Genomic DNA, 18,549 nt, shown 5'->3' on the forward strand with positions numbered 1-18,549 from the left:
CTCTTCCGGTGGCCGCGCGCCGCGGGCGCAGAGAACGCCGGGAAGCGTAGTTCCCGAGCCCCTTCCGGACGGCGCAGGCGCGAGGGCCGCAAACAGACGACAGCGGCAGAGCTGACAGACAGCTGGGCTCTTTATTATCTCTCACGGGCACCGCGGAGCCCCCAGGCGGGCGGGCGGGTGGGCGTCCCCGGCCTCCTCGACCTGGCCTGGAGGAAGCGGCCGCGGTGGCTAGGGCCCCTCGCTGGGTGGCGCCCTGGGCTCTTTGTCCCGGGGCTGCCCCTCCGGGGGCCCGCACTCAGGGTGGGCTGCAGGGGCGGCTGCCAGGCTCTCCTCCTGAGCAGGAGTAGCAGGATGCTGCGGGGCTGCAGCCGGGAGCTCGGGCACCAGCTCCTGGTCATCTAAAGAGAAGTCCGGCTCTCTCTTAGGCAGGATAAAGGCCAGAGGCTCCTGGATGACGCTGATGTTGACACGCCCAAGGTTGCCGTACTTGGCGAGCTGGCTGGGGGGAATGCCTAATCAGATGGTAGAAAAGCAAAATGGAAAAAAAAAATCATTAATACAATCTAGTGCCAAGGTCACAGGGGAAGAAAAACACGGGACAGAATGGACAAAATTATGTATTTCAGGGGCTGGGAAGGTGGCTCAGTGGTAGAGTGCTTGCCTTGCATGCATGAGGCCCTGGGTTCGATTCCTCAGCACCACGTAAGCAGAAAAAAAGCCGGAAGTGGCGCTGTGGCTAAAGTGGTAGAGCGCTAGCCTTGAGCTGAAGAGCTGAGGGACAGCGCCCAGGCCCAGAGTTCAGGCTCCATGACCGGACCCCAAAAAAAAAAAAAATTATATATTTCACTCTAGTCAAAACCACTTCTGTGATAAAGAAGCGATACTGAGAAGCAGCAGGAAAGTAAAAAGTAGCTCCATGGAGGGTGTGAGGAGCCAGAGTCAGGAGCAGCTCAGTAGGGCCCAGCTTCCTGAGAAGGGAAGGCATGGCCAAGCTCAGTGGTGTCCTCACCCCTGCCTTTTGGGGAGCTATGGCGCCTCCTCCACCTCTGCAGCTCTACAAAGGAAGAGGAGGCAAATTGGGAGAAAGGTGCTTAAGACTGCTCTTCTGGCTATTTCATATAAAGGAATCACACAGTCGTATGTGATGGATTCTTCCACAAAACCAGGATATGATGCCCTTTCTGTAATGTGTCCAGAAAAGGCGGAGCTAAAACAACCCAAGGGAGTTAGCCAGTGGCTAAGCATGCAGTTGAGGGAATGAGAGATCTTTTGGGGTGACAGGAATGTTCTAAAATTGGATGCTGGTAATGATCATACACCTTGGTACATTTGCTTAAAAAACTCGTTTTTTCTCTTACCTAAAGTCTGTGCTATCTGAGCCGGCGGGAAAAGGACCTGAAGGCAGCGATTTACATAAGGAGCCAGGTCTTCCAGGAAGACAGTGCAGAACTGGACAAAGAGCTCCTGCTCCCCGCTGCTGAAGGCGGCCTCCTCCGCACGATGGAAGGCCAGGATTATTTTGGTTACCTATGAGACAAGGGCACCAACAATACTAGCAGTGGGTGACAGAGCACAGCCATGCAGCCCTCCCGTTTCCAGGAAGTCACTGACAGAGCAGTATGTTGTATTTCTGTGTTGCTCAACCTCAGACGTTATCTCTATCGCCTCGCTGACGATGATTATTTATGCACACTTTCCAGCTCCGGTGGAAGAAGTCATGGAACGATGGAGATACAAGAGTCTTATCATCGTCAGGCTGGCGGGACTGTGTGGGTCCAAGAAAAGGAAGGCATTCACTTTTTTTTTTTTGGTCGTGGGGCTTGAACTCTGGGCTTGGGCGCTGTCCCTCAGCTCTTCAGATCAAGGCGAGCACTCTACCACTTAAGCCACAGAGACACTCCCGGTTTTCGAGTGGTTTATTGAAGATAAGAGTCTCATGGACTTTCCTGCGCTGGCTGGCTTTGAACAGCGATCCTCAGATCTCAGCCTCCTGAGTAGCTACGATTACAGGCTTGAGCCACCGGCACCTGGTAAGACCTTCACTTTGAATTAGTCATGGGGGAGATCCTCCTGGATGGGTCTGGCTTAGTCGAACCTTTTGAAATGGGGTATATGAGACTGAAGTAGGGAAGATACTCTCCTGCTGGTCTTTGAGGTCAAGAAGGTTGGGAGAGTCGGGCATCAGTGGCTCACGCCTGTAATACTAGCTACTCAGGAGGCTTAGATCTGAGGATCTCAGTTCAAAGCCAGCCTGGGCAGAAAAATCCATGAGACTCTTATCTCCAATAAATCATCAGTGGCACTGTGGCTCAAGCGGTAAAGCGCTCACCTTGAGCTGAAGAGTGCAGGGACAGTACCCAAGCCCAGAGTTCAAGCCCCACGACTGACACCAAAAAAAAAAAAGGTTGGGAGCTGCCTCTGGAAGGGCCAGTTTCTAGGCGCTAAGGGTCATGGTTTTGCGATTTCTACCGTAGCACAGAATTAACCTGCCAACCAGAATGAGTCGCAAGGGAGTACTGAGCTCCAGGTGACAGCAAAGGCTGGCTGACACCCTGAACACAGCCTGTGATCTCCTGAGCACAAGACCCACAGAGGTCGCACCTGAGCGACTCATTCACAAAAATGGAAATAAGAAATGTGCTGTTTTGGAGCTGGAAGTATAAATGGCAAGAATGTCAGCTGTGACCAGAAAAAGCTAAGTAAGCCAGATACTAGTAGCTCACACCTGTGATCCTAGCTACCCAGGAGGCTGAGATCTGAGGATTGCAGTTCGAAGCCAGCCCAGGCATAAAGATCAATATAACTCTTATCTCCAATTAAATGCTAAAAAAACTAGAAGTGGAGCTGTGGCTCAAGTGGTAGAGCACTAGCCTTGAGCAAAAAAGCTCAGGGTCAGTGGCCCAGGCCCTGAGTTCATGTCCCAGGACCAGCACCTAGCACCCCCCTCCCCACGAAAGCCAAACACTCATCAAAAAACTAGTACTATAAACTATTTTTCACTACAGCATAAGGTGTAATAGTTTCATGAAACTTAAAATCCTAAGTAAACTGTTTAATTTTCCAGATGGTTGTCCCATGACAAACAAATAAGAAAAAGCTGGAAGTGGCACTGTGGCTCAAATGGTAGAGTGCTAGCCTTGAGCAAAAGAGGTTCAAGGACAGCGCCCCAGGCCCTGAGTTCAAGCTCCAGGACTGGCAGAAAAAAAAGAAAGAAAAAACTGAGTGAGAGCATGGGCCCCCATATTTAAGCCCTGGGACTGGCACAGAACAAAAGAAAGAAATGTGTTGTTTTAACCTAAATTCAAAGAATGTTTTTAAAAAATAAAGCAACTGGGGCTGGGAAGGTGGCTCAGTGGTAGAGCACTTGCCTTGAATGCATGAGGCCCTGGGTTCGATTCCTCACCACCACATAAGCAAAAAAGAAAAAAGCCGGAAGTGGCGCTGGGGCTCAAGTGGTAGAGCGCTAGCCTTGAGCTGAAGAGCTGAGGGACAGTGTCCAGGCCCAGAGTTCAGGCCCCACAACCGGACCAAAAATAAATAAATAAATAAAGCAACTGGCCGGGCACCAGTAGATCACACATGTAATCCTAGCTACTCAAGAGGCTGAGATTTGAGGATCCCCATTCAAAGCCAGCCCAGGCAGGAAAGTCCATGAGATTCTTATTTCCAATTAACCATCAAGATCCATGACTGACAATAAATAAATAAATAAAGCAACAGAAAACACACTACTGATTTGTTACCACAGGTGAGCCATTTCATAGCTTGTTCTAGGCCCCATAAAGGGGATATTCAACCATAACCTAGAAAATTCTGACAGATCACTAAACCTCTCCAACTAAGGCACCAGTTATAGGGACTGCTTTACTAAATAAGTCTTCCTACCAAAGAACGTCTAGGATAATAGAAAACCAGTGAACGCCCTTACCTTGGCAAGGGCGTCCTCCAAGATCCTTGTCACATCCTGAGCGAGGGCCACTGGGCAGCAGAGACGCAGGTCATTGAAGGCAACCAGGACGTTGTTGAGGAAACAGGCAAGGGGCGGGAAGTCTAAAAGCACCATTGGTGGTTGCAGCGTCCCCGGCTGAGTGGCTGGAATGGCAGCAGGCATGTTACTGCTGCCCAGTATGGCTGGAGCTGAGATGAGGGTGTAGGAGTTCATTTCATCCTGGAATTTCTCCACCGCTTCTTGAATCGCTTTCTGAAAAGTGGTGATGGCCACCCGCTGAAAGACAGGAGCCAACTGGCCCCGGAAATCAGCCCCCACCCGGCTGAATGACAAACCGAAGTACATGCACTGGCCCAGCAGAGAGTCTAGGCGGCCACCAATCCCGCGGTGAAGGTCAGCCTCCAGCACCTGCAGGAACTGGGAGACTTTCTGCAGCACCCAGCCGTGGAAGATGGCGCCCTCGTTCACGGTGTGCTCACCCATGGCAGGGGGCAGCAGGGGGTCTTCATCTGAGAAGATGGCCCGGTACTGGGTGATGATATCAAAGAGATGCACCCGGCAGGCCTCAATGGTCTTTGTGATATGGAAATAGGGATCATCATTTGGGATGGCAGTCAGGATGGAGCGGAGCCAAGCATCTCGGGCCTGAAGAAACTTCACCCGTAGCTCAGCCTCAGTGAAGACATCCATGCGCCTCAAGTAGCCAATAACACGCAGGCAGGCAGGCAGCTGGATGTTGGTCCTCAGTTGCTGGCTCAGCTGGCTCAGCATCAGCTGCATGGACTGGCGCACTTCATTCACAATGCCCTGACAATATAGCGAGTGAGTCACAACACACTGGCGAAGAGTCTCCGGAGCCCTTCCCAGTAACCCTCAACATTGGAGACTGACATTCACCCAGCTCTCTCCACACATAAAGTGGACTTCTAAAGCTGATATCTGAAAGTCTGGTTGGCTAACTTTTGGGGAGGGAGACAGTACTGGGGCCTAATGTCTGCTGGGCTGGCTAATGCTGCTGATCTGTGCCTCCAGGCCTGTTTTTCGTTGGTTTTTAGGACGGAGGGTTCTCTCTACCCATCAGAGTGCGCCTGAGCCACAATCGGCCTACCATGGGCTTCCATGTTCTCAGGGATCATACTGCTACGTCCAGCTTCCTCTGCATGGAGATAAGGCTGGCCTGGTGCCACCGCCCTCACTAAGCCTTCCACGTGAACTGTACATTAATTCACGCCTACACCCCGGGCACTCAGAATCAGAGATCAGAAGGACATCTGTTTGAGGCCAGCCTGAGAAAAGTTAATAAGACCCCCATCTCAATAAATAAGTATCATGGCACGTGCCTGTAGTATGAACTACACAGGGCATAGGAGAACCACAAAGAAAAATAAAGATACTGCTTGGAAATGGCCTGGGGGCCTGGCTTATATGGTAGATTGCCCACCTAACAATGTGAGATCCGAGTTCAAACCCCAGAACCTCAACAAACAAAATGAACTGAAATGTGTAAAATTCTCCAAGGACTTCCAATGGCATTCAATAAAATTCGAACTACTCACCGTAGCCTCCAGGCCCTGCTGGTTTTCCACTTGCATGTACCATTACTCAATACAGTCCACCAACACTGGCTTCAGATCCCTTAAGTACTCCAAATCCCGTTTGGCCTTTCTACTCTGCTCACCCTAGCTCTTGTCATCATTTGTTTCAGCTTAAATGCTGTTTTAAAGGCTTTTCCTGATATTCTACTTAAAGTAACTGACCTTACTCTTTTCCTTCTACACTGTTTATTAACTGACTGGTAAGTGAGCTTAAACTCAGATTCCCACACTTGCAGATAAGCGCTTGACCACTTAAGCTCTGCCCCAACCCACGTTGGTTTATTTTCTTCAGACATCACCATCTGAAGTTATATTATTTACTTAATATCAATTATAAGATTTCTGTTAGAATGTACACATCACCACAATCATGGTTGACTACTTTGGTTATACGTATCCTCAACACCTAGATTAGTGCTAGAACATGACTAAACTGTACCTTTGAACAGATGATTGAATGAATGAATGGGTAAATGAATGAATGGAGTGTGTTTTCTGTTCCAGCCTGCCTGGGCAGAAACTGATGGGAAACATGCAATGGCTTCTCAGTCATTGGCCAGGCACCAGTGGCTCATACCTGTAATCCTAGCTACTCAGGAGCCTGAGAGCTAAGGATCATGGCTCAAAGCCAGCCCAGGCAGGAAAGTCCAAGGGACTCTTAGCTCCAATTAACCACCAGAAAACAGGAAGTGGGGCTGTGGCTCAAGTGGTAGAGCACTTGCCTTGAGCTGAAGAGCAGAGGGACAGCGTCCAGGCCCAGAGTTCAAGCCCCACAACCGGCCAAAAGACAAAAAAAAAAGTTCAGTCACTAGAAGTGAAAAGATGGCCCGGTGCCAGTGGCTCACGCCTGTAATCCTAGCTAAGCTCAGGAGGCTGAGATTGGAGGATCATGGTTCAAAGCAAGCCCGGACAGGAAAGTCCATGAGACTCTTATCTCCAATAAACCACTAGAAAACTAGAAGTGGCACTGTGGCTCAAGCGGTAGAGCGCTCGCCTTGAGCTGAAGAGTGCAGGGACAGCCCCCAAGCCCAGAGTTCAAGCCCAATGACTGCCAAAAAAAAAAGTGAAAATATGGCTCAAGTGATAGTACTAGGCACCAGCAGCTCACGCCTGTAATCCTAGCTATTCAGGAGAGTGAGATCTGAGGATCAGGGTTCAACTCCAGACCAAGCAGGAAAGTTTGAGACTCATTTCCAGGTAAGCACATACATATACACAAAAGCGTTCGGGAAGTGGAGCTGTGGCTCAAGTGGCAAAGAGTTTGGGCACAAAAACTCAGGTACAGTGAGTTCAAGCCCCAGGACCAGTATGAAAAAAGAAAAAAGGTCACTACCACAGAATTAATGATGTAAGAACTATAGCTTGCTGCCTACCTGGATAACGGGGATGGAGGAGTATTTCCTTTCAAGTCGACGTACATAAGTGGCAAGCTCCAGGGCCTCTTCATAATAGCTGTTCCGGACACAAGTGTCCATGAGCTGAGGAATCTCCAAGATTTCCAAGATTTCTGTATGCCGGTTCAAAGTGAGGGTGTTCATCCGGCGATTGGAGCTGATCTCCTCGGCCTCCTTCACAAAATTCCTAGAACCAATTAGGAAAATGTTGCTCCCTCACACTCCTGTACACCCAAATCTTAGCTTGTTACCAAGCACTTAACTGGGAAAATAGCTGGGCTGGATGATTGATCAGATTTAATCCTCACACCAAAGAAGGTTAACTGCTACCAGCCAAGAAGAAACTCAAGTCACAGAGGCTAAGAACTTACCCAAATCACCCCGGTAAAAAGGGGCTGATAGATCTGAATCAATGTGACAACAGATTTCTATCAGTGGGTGTTTTGGAGTTAACTTCTGATGATCCAAACTATTATAAGTGTGTGTGTGTGTATACATATGTGTGTACAGCCACAGAAACGTGCATATACGTTAAGCTGACTTTTTTCGGTGTTTCAACGGGCTACTACAGGGTCGGCCGCGCGGCGGGCGTGAGCTGTCGGGTCAGGAGCCCGGGCGCCAGCCCGCCCACCTGCAGCTCTGCTGGAAGCCGGGCAGGCGGCCCAGCAGGCGGCCGAGCGCCTCTTCCACGTCGCCGAAGAGGCGATGGATGCGCTCGGTACACTCAGCGCCGCGGATGAAGGTCTTGTAGTTGGCGAAGGCCAAGTCCCGCGTCTGCTGCAGCAGCTGCGCCCGCTCCTCCGCCAGGCGCTCCGGCTCCCGCCGCAGCCGCTCCAGCCCCGAGCCGCTCAACTCCCGGAGGTAGCGGCCCACGTCGGGCCTCTCCCGCCACTGGGCCTCGGGGAAGCGGTCCCGGAACAACGACGCCAGCAGACCCTCATCCTCCACCTCCCCAAGGGCCGACGCCGTAGTCGAAGTCGGGACAGTCTCCACCGCCGCCATCTTCCAAGCAGCCCGGTGACTTCCCCGTCCCCACCAGCGAGGGCGCCGGCTCCGCACGTAGGAACGGAAGTAACAGGAACCCACTTCCGGTCTCTATGGTTGCACTCCCGCCGGCGGTCCTCCCCGCTAGGGGGCAGCCGTGGGAGAAACCGACTAGGAAGGGGATAGAGAGGCCGGCTTTGGGGTTGCCAGGGAGCAGCTGGCCGTCGACTTCCGTTTCCGGTTCCTGAGGCACGAGGATCCGGTGGTCCGACCCAGCGGCAAGATGCGGCCTTTGACTGAAGAGGAGACCCGGGTGATGTTCGAGAAGATCGCGAAATAGTAGGATGGCGGGAGGGGGGCGAGGCGGTGGGTGTCGGGCGGGCGGGGATGGCTGCGGGCGGGCGAGGCCTCTCGGGCGCAGCCTCCAGTCCCGTCTTTGCCCCCAGCATCGGGGAGAATCTGCAGCTGCTGGTGGACCGGCCCGACGGCACCTACTGCTTCCGGCTGCACAACGACCGAGTGTACTACGTGAGGTGAGCCGGAGCCGGCCGGGCGCGGGGCTGGCCGGGAGCCGGGTCCCTCCGCCTCCGCTCACCCACCCGCCACTTCCTTTGTGCTTTGAAGTGAGAAGATCCTGAAGCTGGCCGCCAACATCTCTGGGGACAAGCTGGTGTCGCTGGGGACCTGCTTTGGAAAATTCACGAAGACCCACAAATTCCGCCTGCACATTACAGCTCTGGATTTCCTTGCGCCCTATGCTAAGGTCTGTGGAGGGACTGCTCTACATCTTACCACAGGGGATGAGGCCACATCTAGATCAGAACACAGGGCCATGCGGTTCCTGTCACTGCCAGCAGACGGATATGTCCGTAGGGTTTGCAGCATGGATGGGCATGATTAGAGCGATGGTGCTGGTGTGCCCAGCCAGCTGCTGGTGTAATTAGCCCAACAGAATCAAAACGTGCGGACCCGGCTCAATACTGGAGAGTAATAGACAAGTAGTTGGAATGAGGACAGCATCAGAGTGCAAGAAAAAAAAGGCTGCCGGGCACCAATGGCTCACACCTGTAAATCTAAGATATTCTGGAGGCTGAGACCTGAGGATCATGGTTTGAAGTCAGTTTAGACAGGCATATCTGTAAGACTCATCTCCAGTTAACCACCCAAAATCAGCAAGTGGAGCTGTGGCTCAAGTGTGTGGAGCACTGGTGTTGAACAGAAAGGGACAGCATCCAAACCCTAATTTCAAGCCCCAGGACTGACACCAAAAAAAAAAAGGAGAAGAAGAAGAAAAAGAGCTGTTAATAAGTCCATGAAGTGGGGCTGGGAAGGTGGCTCAGTGGTAGAGTGCTTGCCTCACATGCACGAGGCCCTGGGTTCGATTCCTCAGCAAAAAGAAAAAAGCCGGAAGTGGCGCTGTGGCTCAAGTGGTAGAGTGCTAGCCTTGAGCTGAAGAGCTGAGGGACAGCGCCCAGGCCCAGAGTTCAGGCCCCCATGACCGGACCCAAAAATAAAATAAAAATTAGAGTTAAAAAAAAATAATAAGTCCATGAAGGTAAATGGCTTGTAGAGTTGAGGGAAGAACTTAATGGCAGTGTGTTTGAGGAATGAACAACTTAATGGAAACACCTTTCTCTTCTCCCTTTCATCCTCCCTCCTTTCATGTCTGTCTCCAGGCACAACATCAGCAGCTGATTTACCTGCAGAGAGATAAAGCATCTTTTTTGTTGTTTGATTTTCATTCTGGTCTTTCAGTATAAAGTGTGGATAAAGCCTGGAGCAGAGCAGTCCTTCCTGTATGGAAACCACGTGTTGAAATCTGGTTTGGGTCGAATCACTGAAAATACTTCTCAGTACCAGGGAGTGGTGGTGTACTCCATGGCAGATGTCCCTTTGGTGAGTAGAGTTGGGAACTTCTAGGAAGGACTTTTAGTTTCTGTCATCAAACATGGACCTAAGTCTGCTTATATTTAATATAGAGCATTACCCTGTATGGTTGGAAAAGGGTTAGGTTTTTCATTTCTGTTCCTTTATGGCTATTCACTTCTGTACAATGCCAGTTCAACCCATTAAAATGGGATACTTTTTTTTTTCTCCAAATTTATAGTACAACTAAATTTTGCAAAAATTGAAATTCTACGTATATGATTGTATTAAGAAGACCAGTATTGGGCTGGGAATGTGGTTTAGTGGTAGAGTACTTACCCAGCATGCATAAAGCCCTAGGTTCAATTCCTCAGTACCACATAATCAAATCACAAAGACATTTCAGCATCCCACATTTAAACACCAGAATACAGTAAAAGTCAGTCATCATCTGGAAAGAAAACATTCTAGAACAATGTAATCATAAACAGCTCTCATAAAGCACTGTTGCTACTATGTATAAAGCCAGTGCACAATATTTGTTCACTCAGGTATGATGTACTGTTGTATATCTGTAATAGTAGAGAATACAACTAAAAGGACATGATTTCAGATTTGTTTCTAATTTCCCAGCAGTAGGCTGTACCAGTGCTGGTAGAACCCAGCACTGTAAAGATGGTCAGCTGTGGTGGTTCATACCATCCTCACAGGAGGCATAGGTAGAAGAACGAAATTCTCAGACCAGCCCTGAGCAGAAGTGGGAAACCTTATCTAGGAAAAATAAAGCCAGGCACCAGTGGCTCACCTCTGTAACCCTAGCTACTCAGGAGGCTGAGACCTGAGGATCATAGTTTGAAGCCAGCTCAGGCAAGAAAGTCTGTGAGACTCTTATTGCCAATAAATTACACCTCTCCCCCCCCAAAAAAAAAAAAAAAAAAGCTGGAAATAGGCTGTGGCTCTAGGGGTAGAATACCAGCTTTGAGCAAAAGAAGCTGAGAGACAGCACCCAGGCCCTGAATTCAAGCCCCAGGACTGGCAAGTAAATTAAATATAAAGAAGGGGGTAGGAGCTGGGCCCCAGTGGCTCACACCTGTAATCCTAGCTACTCAGGAGGCTGAGATCTGGGTTCAAAGCCAGCCCGGGCAGGATAGTCTGTGAGACTCTTATCTCTAATAAACCACTAGAAAACTGGAAGTGGCACTGAGGCTCAAGTGGTAAAACACTTGCCTTGAGCTGAAGAGTGCCCAAGCCCAGAGTTCAAGCCGATGGGCAAAAAAGAAGAAGGGGGTAGGGTTTAAGTGTAGAGCACCTGAGGAGTGTAAGACTTTGGTCTAAACTCGAGAAATAAGCATGCACTTTCTTACATAGGATTTCTTTTCATTAGTGGCATGGTTCAAAATACTTTCTTTATAAACATGAGTTAAAACTATGTTATAATTTCCAGCCCACAGCATTGGCTTAGTAAATAAGTGAATTAGTGTTTCTTTCTCTTTTTTTTTTGAATCTCAGGGTTTTGGGGTAGCAGCCAAGTCTACACAAGACTGCAGGAAAGTAGACCCCATGGCAATTGTGGTATTTCATCAGGCGGACATTGGGGAGTATGTACGGCATGAAGAGACGTTGACTTAACGTGAAATCATCCCAAGGACTAAGGCTGTGTGGAAGGACTAGCTTTGTTTCCAGTGTCTGTGCAGATGCCTCCATCCTGTTGGGTTTTATCAACACTGACTTCCGTGGAGACTTCTTACTTTGATCTTCTAGTGCCGACAAGTGCAGGCTGGATTCATACTCTACAGAAGGGGCTCAAAAGTGGAGAATCAGATATAAAACAAGCCTGAGCTTGACTCAGAAATCCAAAAGTAAAAAGTGGGGTTTCAGATTTTATATTTTTGATGAAATAGAATGTTCTTATTCTGTACTTGAATCAAGGCTTCTTGTTCTGAGTAGTCAGTCCTAAATTGTTGAACCAGGACAAGAGGAGTTATTGTTATCTGTGATAGCACTGTTCATTTTCTTTGTTGTGATTAGCAGCGTGCAAGAGAAGACGTTGCCATATAGAAATAGTAGGCCACTCTGCAAATGAAATTTAGCTAAAATAATTTTCCTATATAGTTAGCACTGTATAGAAAGTATATGGAAGAAAAGCTTGGATTAAAACTCCATTTCTGCCTGCCAGCTTAGTGGTCTTAAATCAGTCACTCTTGATGTGTTTATAAAATGTGCAACTTGAGCCAGATACCAGTGGCTCACACCTGTAATCCTAGCTGCTCTGGAGGCTGAGATCTTAGGATCATGGTTCAAAGCCAGCCTGGGCAGGAAAGTTCGCGAGACTCTTATCTCCAATTAACCACCAGAAAACAAGAAGTGGCGCTGTGGCTCAAAGTGGTAGAGCACTAGCCTTGAGCACAAAACCTTAGGAACAGCACCAGGCCCTGAGTTCAAGCCCCACAACCCAACAACAAAAAAGAGATGTACAACTTGACTTTTGTCATCAACATTTAATTTTTTTTAATTTTTTTAGAAACAGCAATGGTGATTATAAAGCATCTAGCACAGTGCTGGGCATGTGGTCAGTCTAAAATAAATGCTATTTTTATATTACATGTATATATTTCTATTAGTATATTGCCTTGCTTTTTACATGGTGTTTTGTATCATGGATGGGATAATCCTAGGTTGAAGTGTTTAATCACTGATTTCATACTTCCTGGTAGATTGAACAAAGTACTCAGAGACCCTGAAATAAGATTAGCTCCTGTTGTCCTTTCCCATACTGTCAGATTATTTCTAGGAAACAACCTGTGTTCTATTTTTTAAAAATCTTGAGTGCATATACTAATCTTTAATTCCAAAGATTGTGTCTATAATTAAACATTTTTCAGAGTAAAAAGGCCCTCTTACCAACTCCTATTATTCCATAAACAAATTGAGCTTTGTCCCATCTTTGCCAAGTCTTCTTTCTGCCATAGTTTTTTGATATCTCAGAGAAGCTAAGGACCACTGTATGGTGTTTATCACATACTTTAACCATAGTAACCTCAGCACCTTCAGCTTTTCTACTGGTTTATTGCCATTTTGCCTTTGTTGATGAGCACAATAGATAAAAGCACTAAATTGTTTTACTCCAATAACAAGCTTTGTTACCCCCGAAGAAAAGTCAGCTTAGCTTAGCATCTAGGCTTTGCGTCAGTAGTTGATGACACATTGAAGAGACGCTTCAAGAAATACAGCTGCAGGAGCCCAGAAAGAATGATAACAAGGCTCTGGACTGTGGACCACCTGTTCACATAGGTGTAGTTTGATTGGAGAAGGAAAGAGTCAGCCATTTTCCTCATCCGGGCAAAGTTGTAGAATCGCCATGTGTGAAAAACATTGTTCTGCACCTTCCTTGTACTCTGCTGTGGGGGAGATGATAAAATAAATGTCTTCTTGCCACCACCCTCTCCCTTCTATGCCCTGGTTGTGTGGCACATTAACCTACATTATCTGGAAAGTCAAGGAGTTTACTCGGGGTTTTAAGTTTCATAATTCTACTACAATTATTGGTAAATGATACTTATGTTGTAGTGAGAAATAGTTTATTGTTCGGGTTTTTTGGTGGGTGACTGGATTCTTTCTCTTTTTCTCTTTTTTTTTGCCAGTCGTTGGACCTGGGCACTGTCTCTCAGCTCTTTAGCTCAAGGCTAGTGCTCTACCACTGGAGCCACGTGCCACTTCCGCCTTTTTCTGCTTATGTGGTGCTGAGGAATCGAACCCAGGGCCTCAAGCATGCAAGGCAAGCGCTCTACCACTGAGCCACCTTCCCAGCCCCATAAAATGAGGGATTTTAAGAGCTCCTAATCAAAAATGCATTAAAGAGTTCAGATACCCTTGCTTTTTCTTTCTATTCATGATATTGTGTAATTTTTCAGCTTTCCTCCTAATTTAATCCACTCCATGAATGTCCCTCTTAAAACACTCCTTTACCTCAATTGCATCCAGAGTATCGTTCAGTTGCTTCCTTTGATTCTGCTTGTGGTCCATCTCAGGCCCCTCATAAAAGATGCCGAAGTTGAGGTATACTTGTGCAGAACCAAAGTGATTTTGGTCATTTCCTACACAAAGCTGATAGAAACCTGCAGGAATTTCTAGATCATTACTAAGGCATAATCTCTTACCCTGTGTTATAGCTCCCCTAGAGATACCTGACCCCAGGTTTGTTTTATTTATTTGTTTGGAGACAGACCATCACTACAAAGCCCAAGCAGACTTGGTCTTGTTATCTTCCTGCCTCGGTCTCCTGAGTACTGAGATTTTAAGCATGTGCCACCATAAATGATTTGTTCCCCAGTTTTGGTTGTTTTGGAGATTTTGTTTTGCTGGTCTTGCTACTTGAACTCTGGGCCTGGGCGCTGTCCTTAAGCTCTTTTTAAGACTAGAGCTCTACCACTTGAGCTACAGTTCCACTCTGGCTTTTTCTGTGATTAGTTGGAGAGAATCTCATGGATCTGAGGATCAAGCCAGCAGGGGCAGGAAAGTTCATGAGACACTTATCTCCAAACCACCACCAGAAAACTGGAAGTGGCAGAAAACTGGAAGTGGCGCTATGGCTTAAGTGGTAGAGTGCTAGACTTGAGCTGAAGAGCTCAAGGACAGCTTCCAGGCCCAGAGTTCAAGCTCCACAACCGACCAAAAAAAAAAAAAAAAAGATAATCTGATAGACTTTCCTGCCTGGGCTGGCTTTGAACCCCAGTCCTCAGATCTCAGCCTCCTGAGTCGCCAGGATTACAGGCGTGAGCCACCAGTGCCCCGGCAACAGCACTCTTTGATTTAGGATGCTGACTTGACATCCAACTTCTTTTGCTCAGTATTAGTAATAATTACATTTTAATAAGTATCAGTATCTTTTTAAGTCAGGCACGGGTGGCTCACGCCTGTAATCCTAGCTACTTAGGAGGCTGAGATCTGAGAACTGTAGTTCAAAGCCAGCCCGGGCAGGAAAGTCTGTGAGATTCTTATCTCCAATAAACCACTAGCAAACTGGAAGTGGCACTTAGGCTCAAGTGGTAGAGGGCTTGCCTTGAGCTGAAGAGCGCAGGGACAGCGCCCAGGCCCACAGTTCAAGCCCATGACCGACAAAAAAAAAGTATCAGTATCTAGCGTTCCATGATGGGCAGGAAACATTAACTACACACACATATGTAACTCCTACAACACTTGTTAAGGGAATTCTACTCAGCAGATTGAGTTGAAATTCAAAATATTTGGAACTCAAGGCATGGCTCAAGTGGTAAAGCTCTGGTCCTGAATAAATAGCCAAGGCTGGACAGTGGTGTGGGGCTTTGTTACAGTATTTTGAAGAGGGCTCTAGTGTCCGCATGCCTCCCTGTATGTGGTGTTGGAAGGCTGGGAGTGAATGTGGTTGTAGAATTTAAAGCTATGACAGTTTTTGAAGTTAAAAATGAGTGGAATTGGCTGGGAAGGTGGTCAGTGGTATTGCCTAGCATACATGAAACCCTGGGTTCCATTCCTCAGAACCACATACAGAGAAAGCCAGAAGTGATGCTCTGGCTCAAGTGGTAGAGCGCTAGCCTTGAGCAAATGAAGCTCAGGGCCAGTCCCCAGGCCTTGAGTTCAAGCCCCAGGTCTGTCAAAATCTCTCCCTCTCCCTCTGTTTCCCCATCTCCCCCCTCCCTCCCACCCTGCCCCTTTGTGTGTTTGTGTGTTAGTTTTGGAGCTTGAACTCAGGGCCTGGAAGCTATCCTGAGCACTAGTTCAAGCCCCACGACTGACACACACACACACACACGTGCCCACTGAAGGACTATCTAGGAAAAGCAATGGCCTGGACTTCTCCAGAACACCTGGCTAGGTAAGAGGACAGTTAGAGCAGGGGTGCTGCTCATGGGATGGCCTTGATCTGGCTGCAGGAAGGTTCTAGCTGGAGAAGAAGCTGTGTCGTTGTGGCTTGTGGACCCCCACATGTTCTGAAGCTGCTTTTGGCGGTGGCTGACGCGTGTGTTCTGATGACTTGGCAATGTGACTTGATAATTTGTTAAATGGAATTTCTGTATCACAACTGGGAGTTTGAACGGTCACCTTGAGGCCCTGGTCCCAAACGGCCAGTGGGTGGCCAGCTGATGTCCCAGATATCTCTGATCTCAGGACACGGTTTCAGTGTTGAAGGCTGAATTTTCCCTTCTACTTCACTTGCCTAAGTCACAGAGCCTGCGAATTATAGTAGCCCTTGGGAGAACAGACCTGTCTCTTGGGTAGCGAAGTTAATCTGGCCCCGAACATCCATGGAGGTGCCTATGAGAAACCCCTGCGGGGTATGCGCCGTCGCAGTAACATGGCGGTTATGTGACATCCCGAGGGTCCGTTGAACCTGCCAGTAAATCCCATTCAGGAGGAAGAAAAGGCTCATTACATGGCTAAGAAACCAGCTACATTAGAAGACGGACACGCCATGGTCATTGGCCTCAGTCAGCAGCCCAGCATGAGTATGGATGGTTCCTAACTACTCTGGAGGCTGAGATCTGAGGATCGATGTTCGAAGCCAGCCCAGGCAGGAAAGTCTATGAGACTCTTATCTCCAATTAAATCACAGAAAAGGCCGGAAGTGGTGCTGTGGCTCAAGTGGTAGAGCGCTAGCTTTGAGCAAAAGGAGCTCAGGGACAGTGGCCAAACCTAGAGTTCAAGCCTCAGGACCAGCAAAAAATAAATAAAAAATAAAAATTGCCCAGAATGCCCACGGCCGCCCTTCAGTCTCTACCCACACTGCTGATGTGATCATTTGATGGGTACAATTCTGCCCGTGGAGTGATTGGTTGGACTGGCTTGGTGGCTGAACTCTGGTGGCATTCCAGATATGGTGTTTTCTGCTTGACAGCCCTATGCCCACTGCAGACACAACAGAATGCTTGTTTCTAAACTGGAACTTCACAAGCTCTAGCTACAGCACGCTGACTAGTAGCTATTGTTCTAACATTAATTTAGATTCAAAAACCTCTGATGAATTCACTCAAAGTTCTAGTGGAGTGGAACCAGATTGACAGTGGTTCATTACTGTGTCTATAAAAAATTAGAAAGTAAGCCGAGTGCTAGTGGCTCACACCTGTAATCCTAACTGTTCAGGAGGCTGAGATCTGAGGGTCATGGTTCAAAACCAGTCCGGGCAGGAAAGTCCGTGAGACTCTTATCTCCAATAAAACACCAGAAAATCAGAAGTGGCGCTATGACTCAAGTAGTAGAGCACTTGCCTTGAGCTGAAGAGCGGAGGGACAGCACCCAGGCCCAGAGTTCAAGCCCCCACCACAACAGACCAAAAAAAAAAAAAAAATGAGAAAGTGCACATATTCTTAAGATAAAGAACAAAGGAAAGTTGCAGAGGAAGTTCAAGGCCCTGAGTTCAAACCTCAGTACTGGCAAAAAAAATAACAAAAAGAGCAGCTTAAGTTTAATTAAGCTCACCATTCTTGGGCAGTGTCAAAAGTGAGAAACTGGTGACTCGAATGATTCACCTTCCTGAAAGCTGCAGGATTATCTGCTGCACGAAGAAACCTTGAGCCAGAGGTTCTCCAGCTGGCCCAAATTAGCCACTAAAACGAGAGCAGATGTTTTGCCCCTAACCTGATTCACTAAAGTCACTTTCTTTGACATCTGGGTCAATCACTGAAGTTCACTTGACCTCATACTATCATCTATGTTGTCTTAACCATTTAAAAAACATATTCTTCCTCCTGTACTCTCACACAGGCACTAAGGGGACGGTTAACGGGAAGAGCACCGTTTGAGGAGCTAAGCATATGCTTTGTCTCCTGATGGTGATAATTCACCCAATCTGTGAGCTGCCTATGACTGGGACCCACACTTATCAGGTGGGGACAACCAGCCTTTGGTTTGGTCTAACACATGACTCATTTTCCAAAGGACGAAAGAGAAGTCTGCAGTATACATAAACAGAGGAAGCCACGTACCTCATAGCTGAAGTAGAAATAGCCGTTTTGGTGGGCAAACTGCCAGAAGCACTCCGAATCGCCTATGGGGATCATGACGGCAAAGTCGTGTCTGTCACCCCCACGGAGGAGTGGCTGGTCCCCAGAGCCACTCCTGGGTTCTGTCATTTGGCTTCCAACATAATGAACAAGACTCAGCACCAGCAGCCCAGCTCTGAGGGGCAAAGGGGCCATGCTGCGACCTGTAGAGGCTTCTTTCTGCAGGTGAGACTGCAGTCTGCCGGACTGGGTCATTCCGACAAGCGCAGGGCTAATCGTTAACTCCACAGTCACATGCCAGACACTCTCAGGGCTGGACATAAGAGATTGCCTAATAGTCAGGCGCTGCTGGCTCATGTCTGTAATCCTAGCTACTCAGGAGGCTGAGATCTGAGGATCATGGTTTGAAGCCAGCTAGGGTAGTCCAAATCCATGAGATGCTTATCTTCAATGAACCACCAAAAAGCTGGAAGTGGGGTTGTGACTCAAAGAGGCTGAGCACTAGCCTTGAGCACCAAAGCTCAAGGACAGCGCTGAGTTCAAGGCCCATGACACAAAAAAATAAACCACTGGAGGAGGAATTTTCTATACATTCTTTGAGCTTTTGGGGGGGGTTCTTGTTTCATGGGGATTATTTGGGTGAGTACATTTATGTGCTGACAAAAGTTAGCTGGGGAAATACTATGAGACCTATTGTGCCTATAGAACAGACAGGCGCACAACTCACGTCAACGTGCCCAATGCAGCAGCTCAGAGCAAAGCCCAGCAAGAAGAGAAAAAGTGGG

General features: G+C 48.1%; 3 protein-coding genes across 5 annotated transcripts; 1 reads left to right on the forward strand and 2 right to left on the reverse strand.

The window, feature by feature from the left end:
- Positions 1-135: 135 nt before the first annotated feature.
- On the reverse strand, positions 136-8,014 carry Cog8 (component of oligomeric golgi complex 8). Of its 2 annotated transcripts, XM_013012900.1 has the most exons (5): positions 7,570-8,014; positions 6,918-7,125; positions 3,929-4,756; positions 1,359-1,527; positions 136-512 (listed from the first exon to the last, which is right to left on the reverse strand). In XM_013012900.1, exons 1-5 carry the CDS (start codon positions 7,938-7,940, stop codon positions 229-231), a joined length of 1,860 nt encoding a protein of 619 aa, XP_012868354.1. In that variant the 5' UTR covers positions 7,941-8,014; the 3' UTR covers positions 136-228. The 2 variants fall into 2 exon arrangements, with proteins under 2 accessions (XP_012868354.1, XP_012868355.1); XM_013012901.1 differs by lacking the exons at positions 136-512; positions 1,359-1,527 and adding an exon at positions 1,559-1,765 and having other exon boundaries at positions 7,570-7,982.
- A 148-nt stretch (positions 8,015-8,162) lies between these two features.
- Positions 8,163-12,083, forward strand: Nip7 (NIP7, nucleolar pre-rRNA processing protein). The gene is made up of 5 exons (XM_013012769.1): positions 8,163-8,261; positions 8,369-8,455; positions 8,547-8,685; positions 9,678-9,818; positions 11,298-12,083. Exons 1-5 carry the CDS (start codon positions 8,206-8,208, stop codon positions 11,415-11,417), a joined length of 543 nt encoding a protein of 180 aa, XP_012868223.1. The 5' UTR covers positions 8,163-8,205; the 3' UTR covers positions 11,418-12,083.
- Positions 12,084-12,271: 188 nt separating this feature from the next.
- Positions 12,272-17,971, reverse strand: Tmed6 (transmembrane emp24 protein transport domain containing 6). 2 transcript variants are annotated; one of them, XM_013012781.1, is made up of 4 exons: positions 17,747-17,971; positions 16,029-16,155; positions 13,755-13,903; positions 12,272-13,183 (listed from the first exon to the last, which is right to left on the reverse strand). In XM_013012781.1, exons 1-4 carry the CDS (start codon positions 17,957-17,959, stop codon positions 12,956-12,958), a joined length of 717 nt encoding a protein of 238 aa, XP_012868235.1. In that variant the 5' UTR covers positions 17,960-17,971; the 3' UTR covers positions 12,272-12,955. The 2 variants fall into 2 exon arrangements, with proteins under 2 accessions (XP_012868235.1, XP_012868233.1); XM_013012779.1 differs by having other exon boundaries at positions 12,272-13,186.
- Positions 17,972-18,549: the final 578 nt, after the last annotated feature.

Source organism: Dipodomys ordii, unplaced genomic scaffold (assembly GCF_000151885.1).
Source record: "Dipodomys ordii isolate 6190 unplaced genomic scaffold, Dord_2.0 Scaffold18, whole genome shotgun sequence".
In the NCBI taxonomy this organism is placed as follows: domain Eukaryota; kingdom Metazoa; phylum Chordata; class Mammalia; order Rodentia; family Heteromyidae; genus Dipodomys; species Dipodomys ordii.

Bases quoted from the DNA above. Each gene is read 5' to 3' on its own strand.
- Cog8 (XM_013012900.1), bottom strand. From the start codon at position 7,940: ATGGCGGCGGTGGAGACTGTCCCGACTTCGACTACGGCGTCGGCCCTT. The intron at 4,757-6,917 runs GTAGGCAGCAAG...CTATATTGTCAG, and splicing joins CCTCCATCCCCGTTATCCAG to GGCATTGTGAATGAAGTGCG. The intron at 1,528-3,928 runs GTAAGGGCGTTC...CTTGTCTCATAG, and splicing joins TGGAGGACGCCCTTGCCAAG to GTAACCAAAATAATCCTGGC.
- Nip7 (XM_013012769.1), top strand. From the start codon at position 8,206: ATGCGGCCTTTGACTGAAGAGGAGACCCGGGTGATGTTCGAGAAGATC. The intron at 8,262-8,368 runs GTAGGATGGCGG...CTTTGCCCCCAG, and splicing joins TTCGAGAAGATCGCGAAATA to CATCGGGGAGAATCTGCAGC. The intron at 9,819-11,297 runs GTGAGTAGAGTT...TTTGAATCTCAG, and splicing joins CCATGGCAGATGTCCCTTTG to GGTTTTGGGGTAGCAGCCAA.
- Tmed6 (XM_013012779.1), bottom strand. From the start codon at position 17,959: ATGGCCCCTTTGCCCCTCAGAGCTGGGCTGCTGGTGCTGAGTCTTGTT. The intron at 13,904-16,028 runs GTCTGTTCTCCC...AAATTCCTGCAG, and splicing joins CTTCGCTACCCAAGAGACAG to GTTTCTATCAGCTTTGTGTA. The intron at 13,187-13,754 runs GTAAAGGAGTGT...TCTCCCCCACAG, and splicing joins ATACTCTGGATGCAATTGAG to CAGAGTACAAGGAAGGTGCA.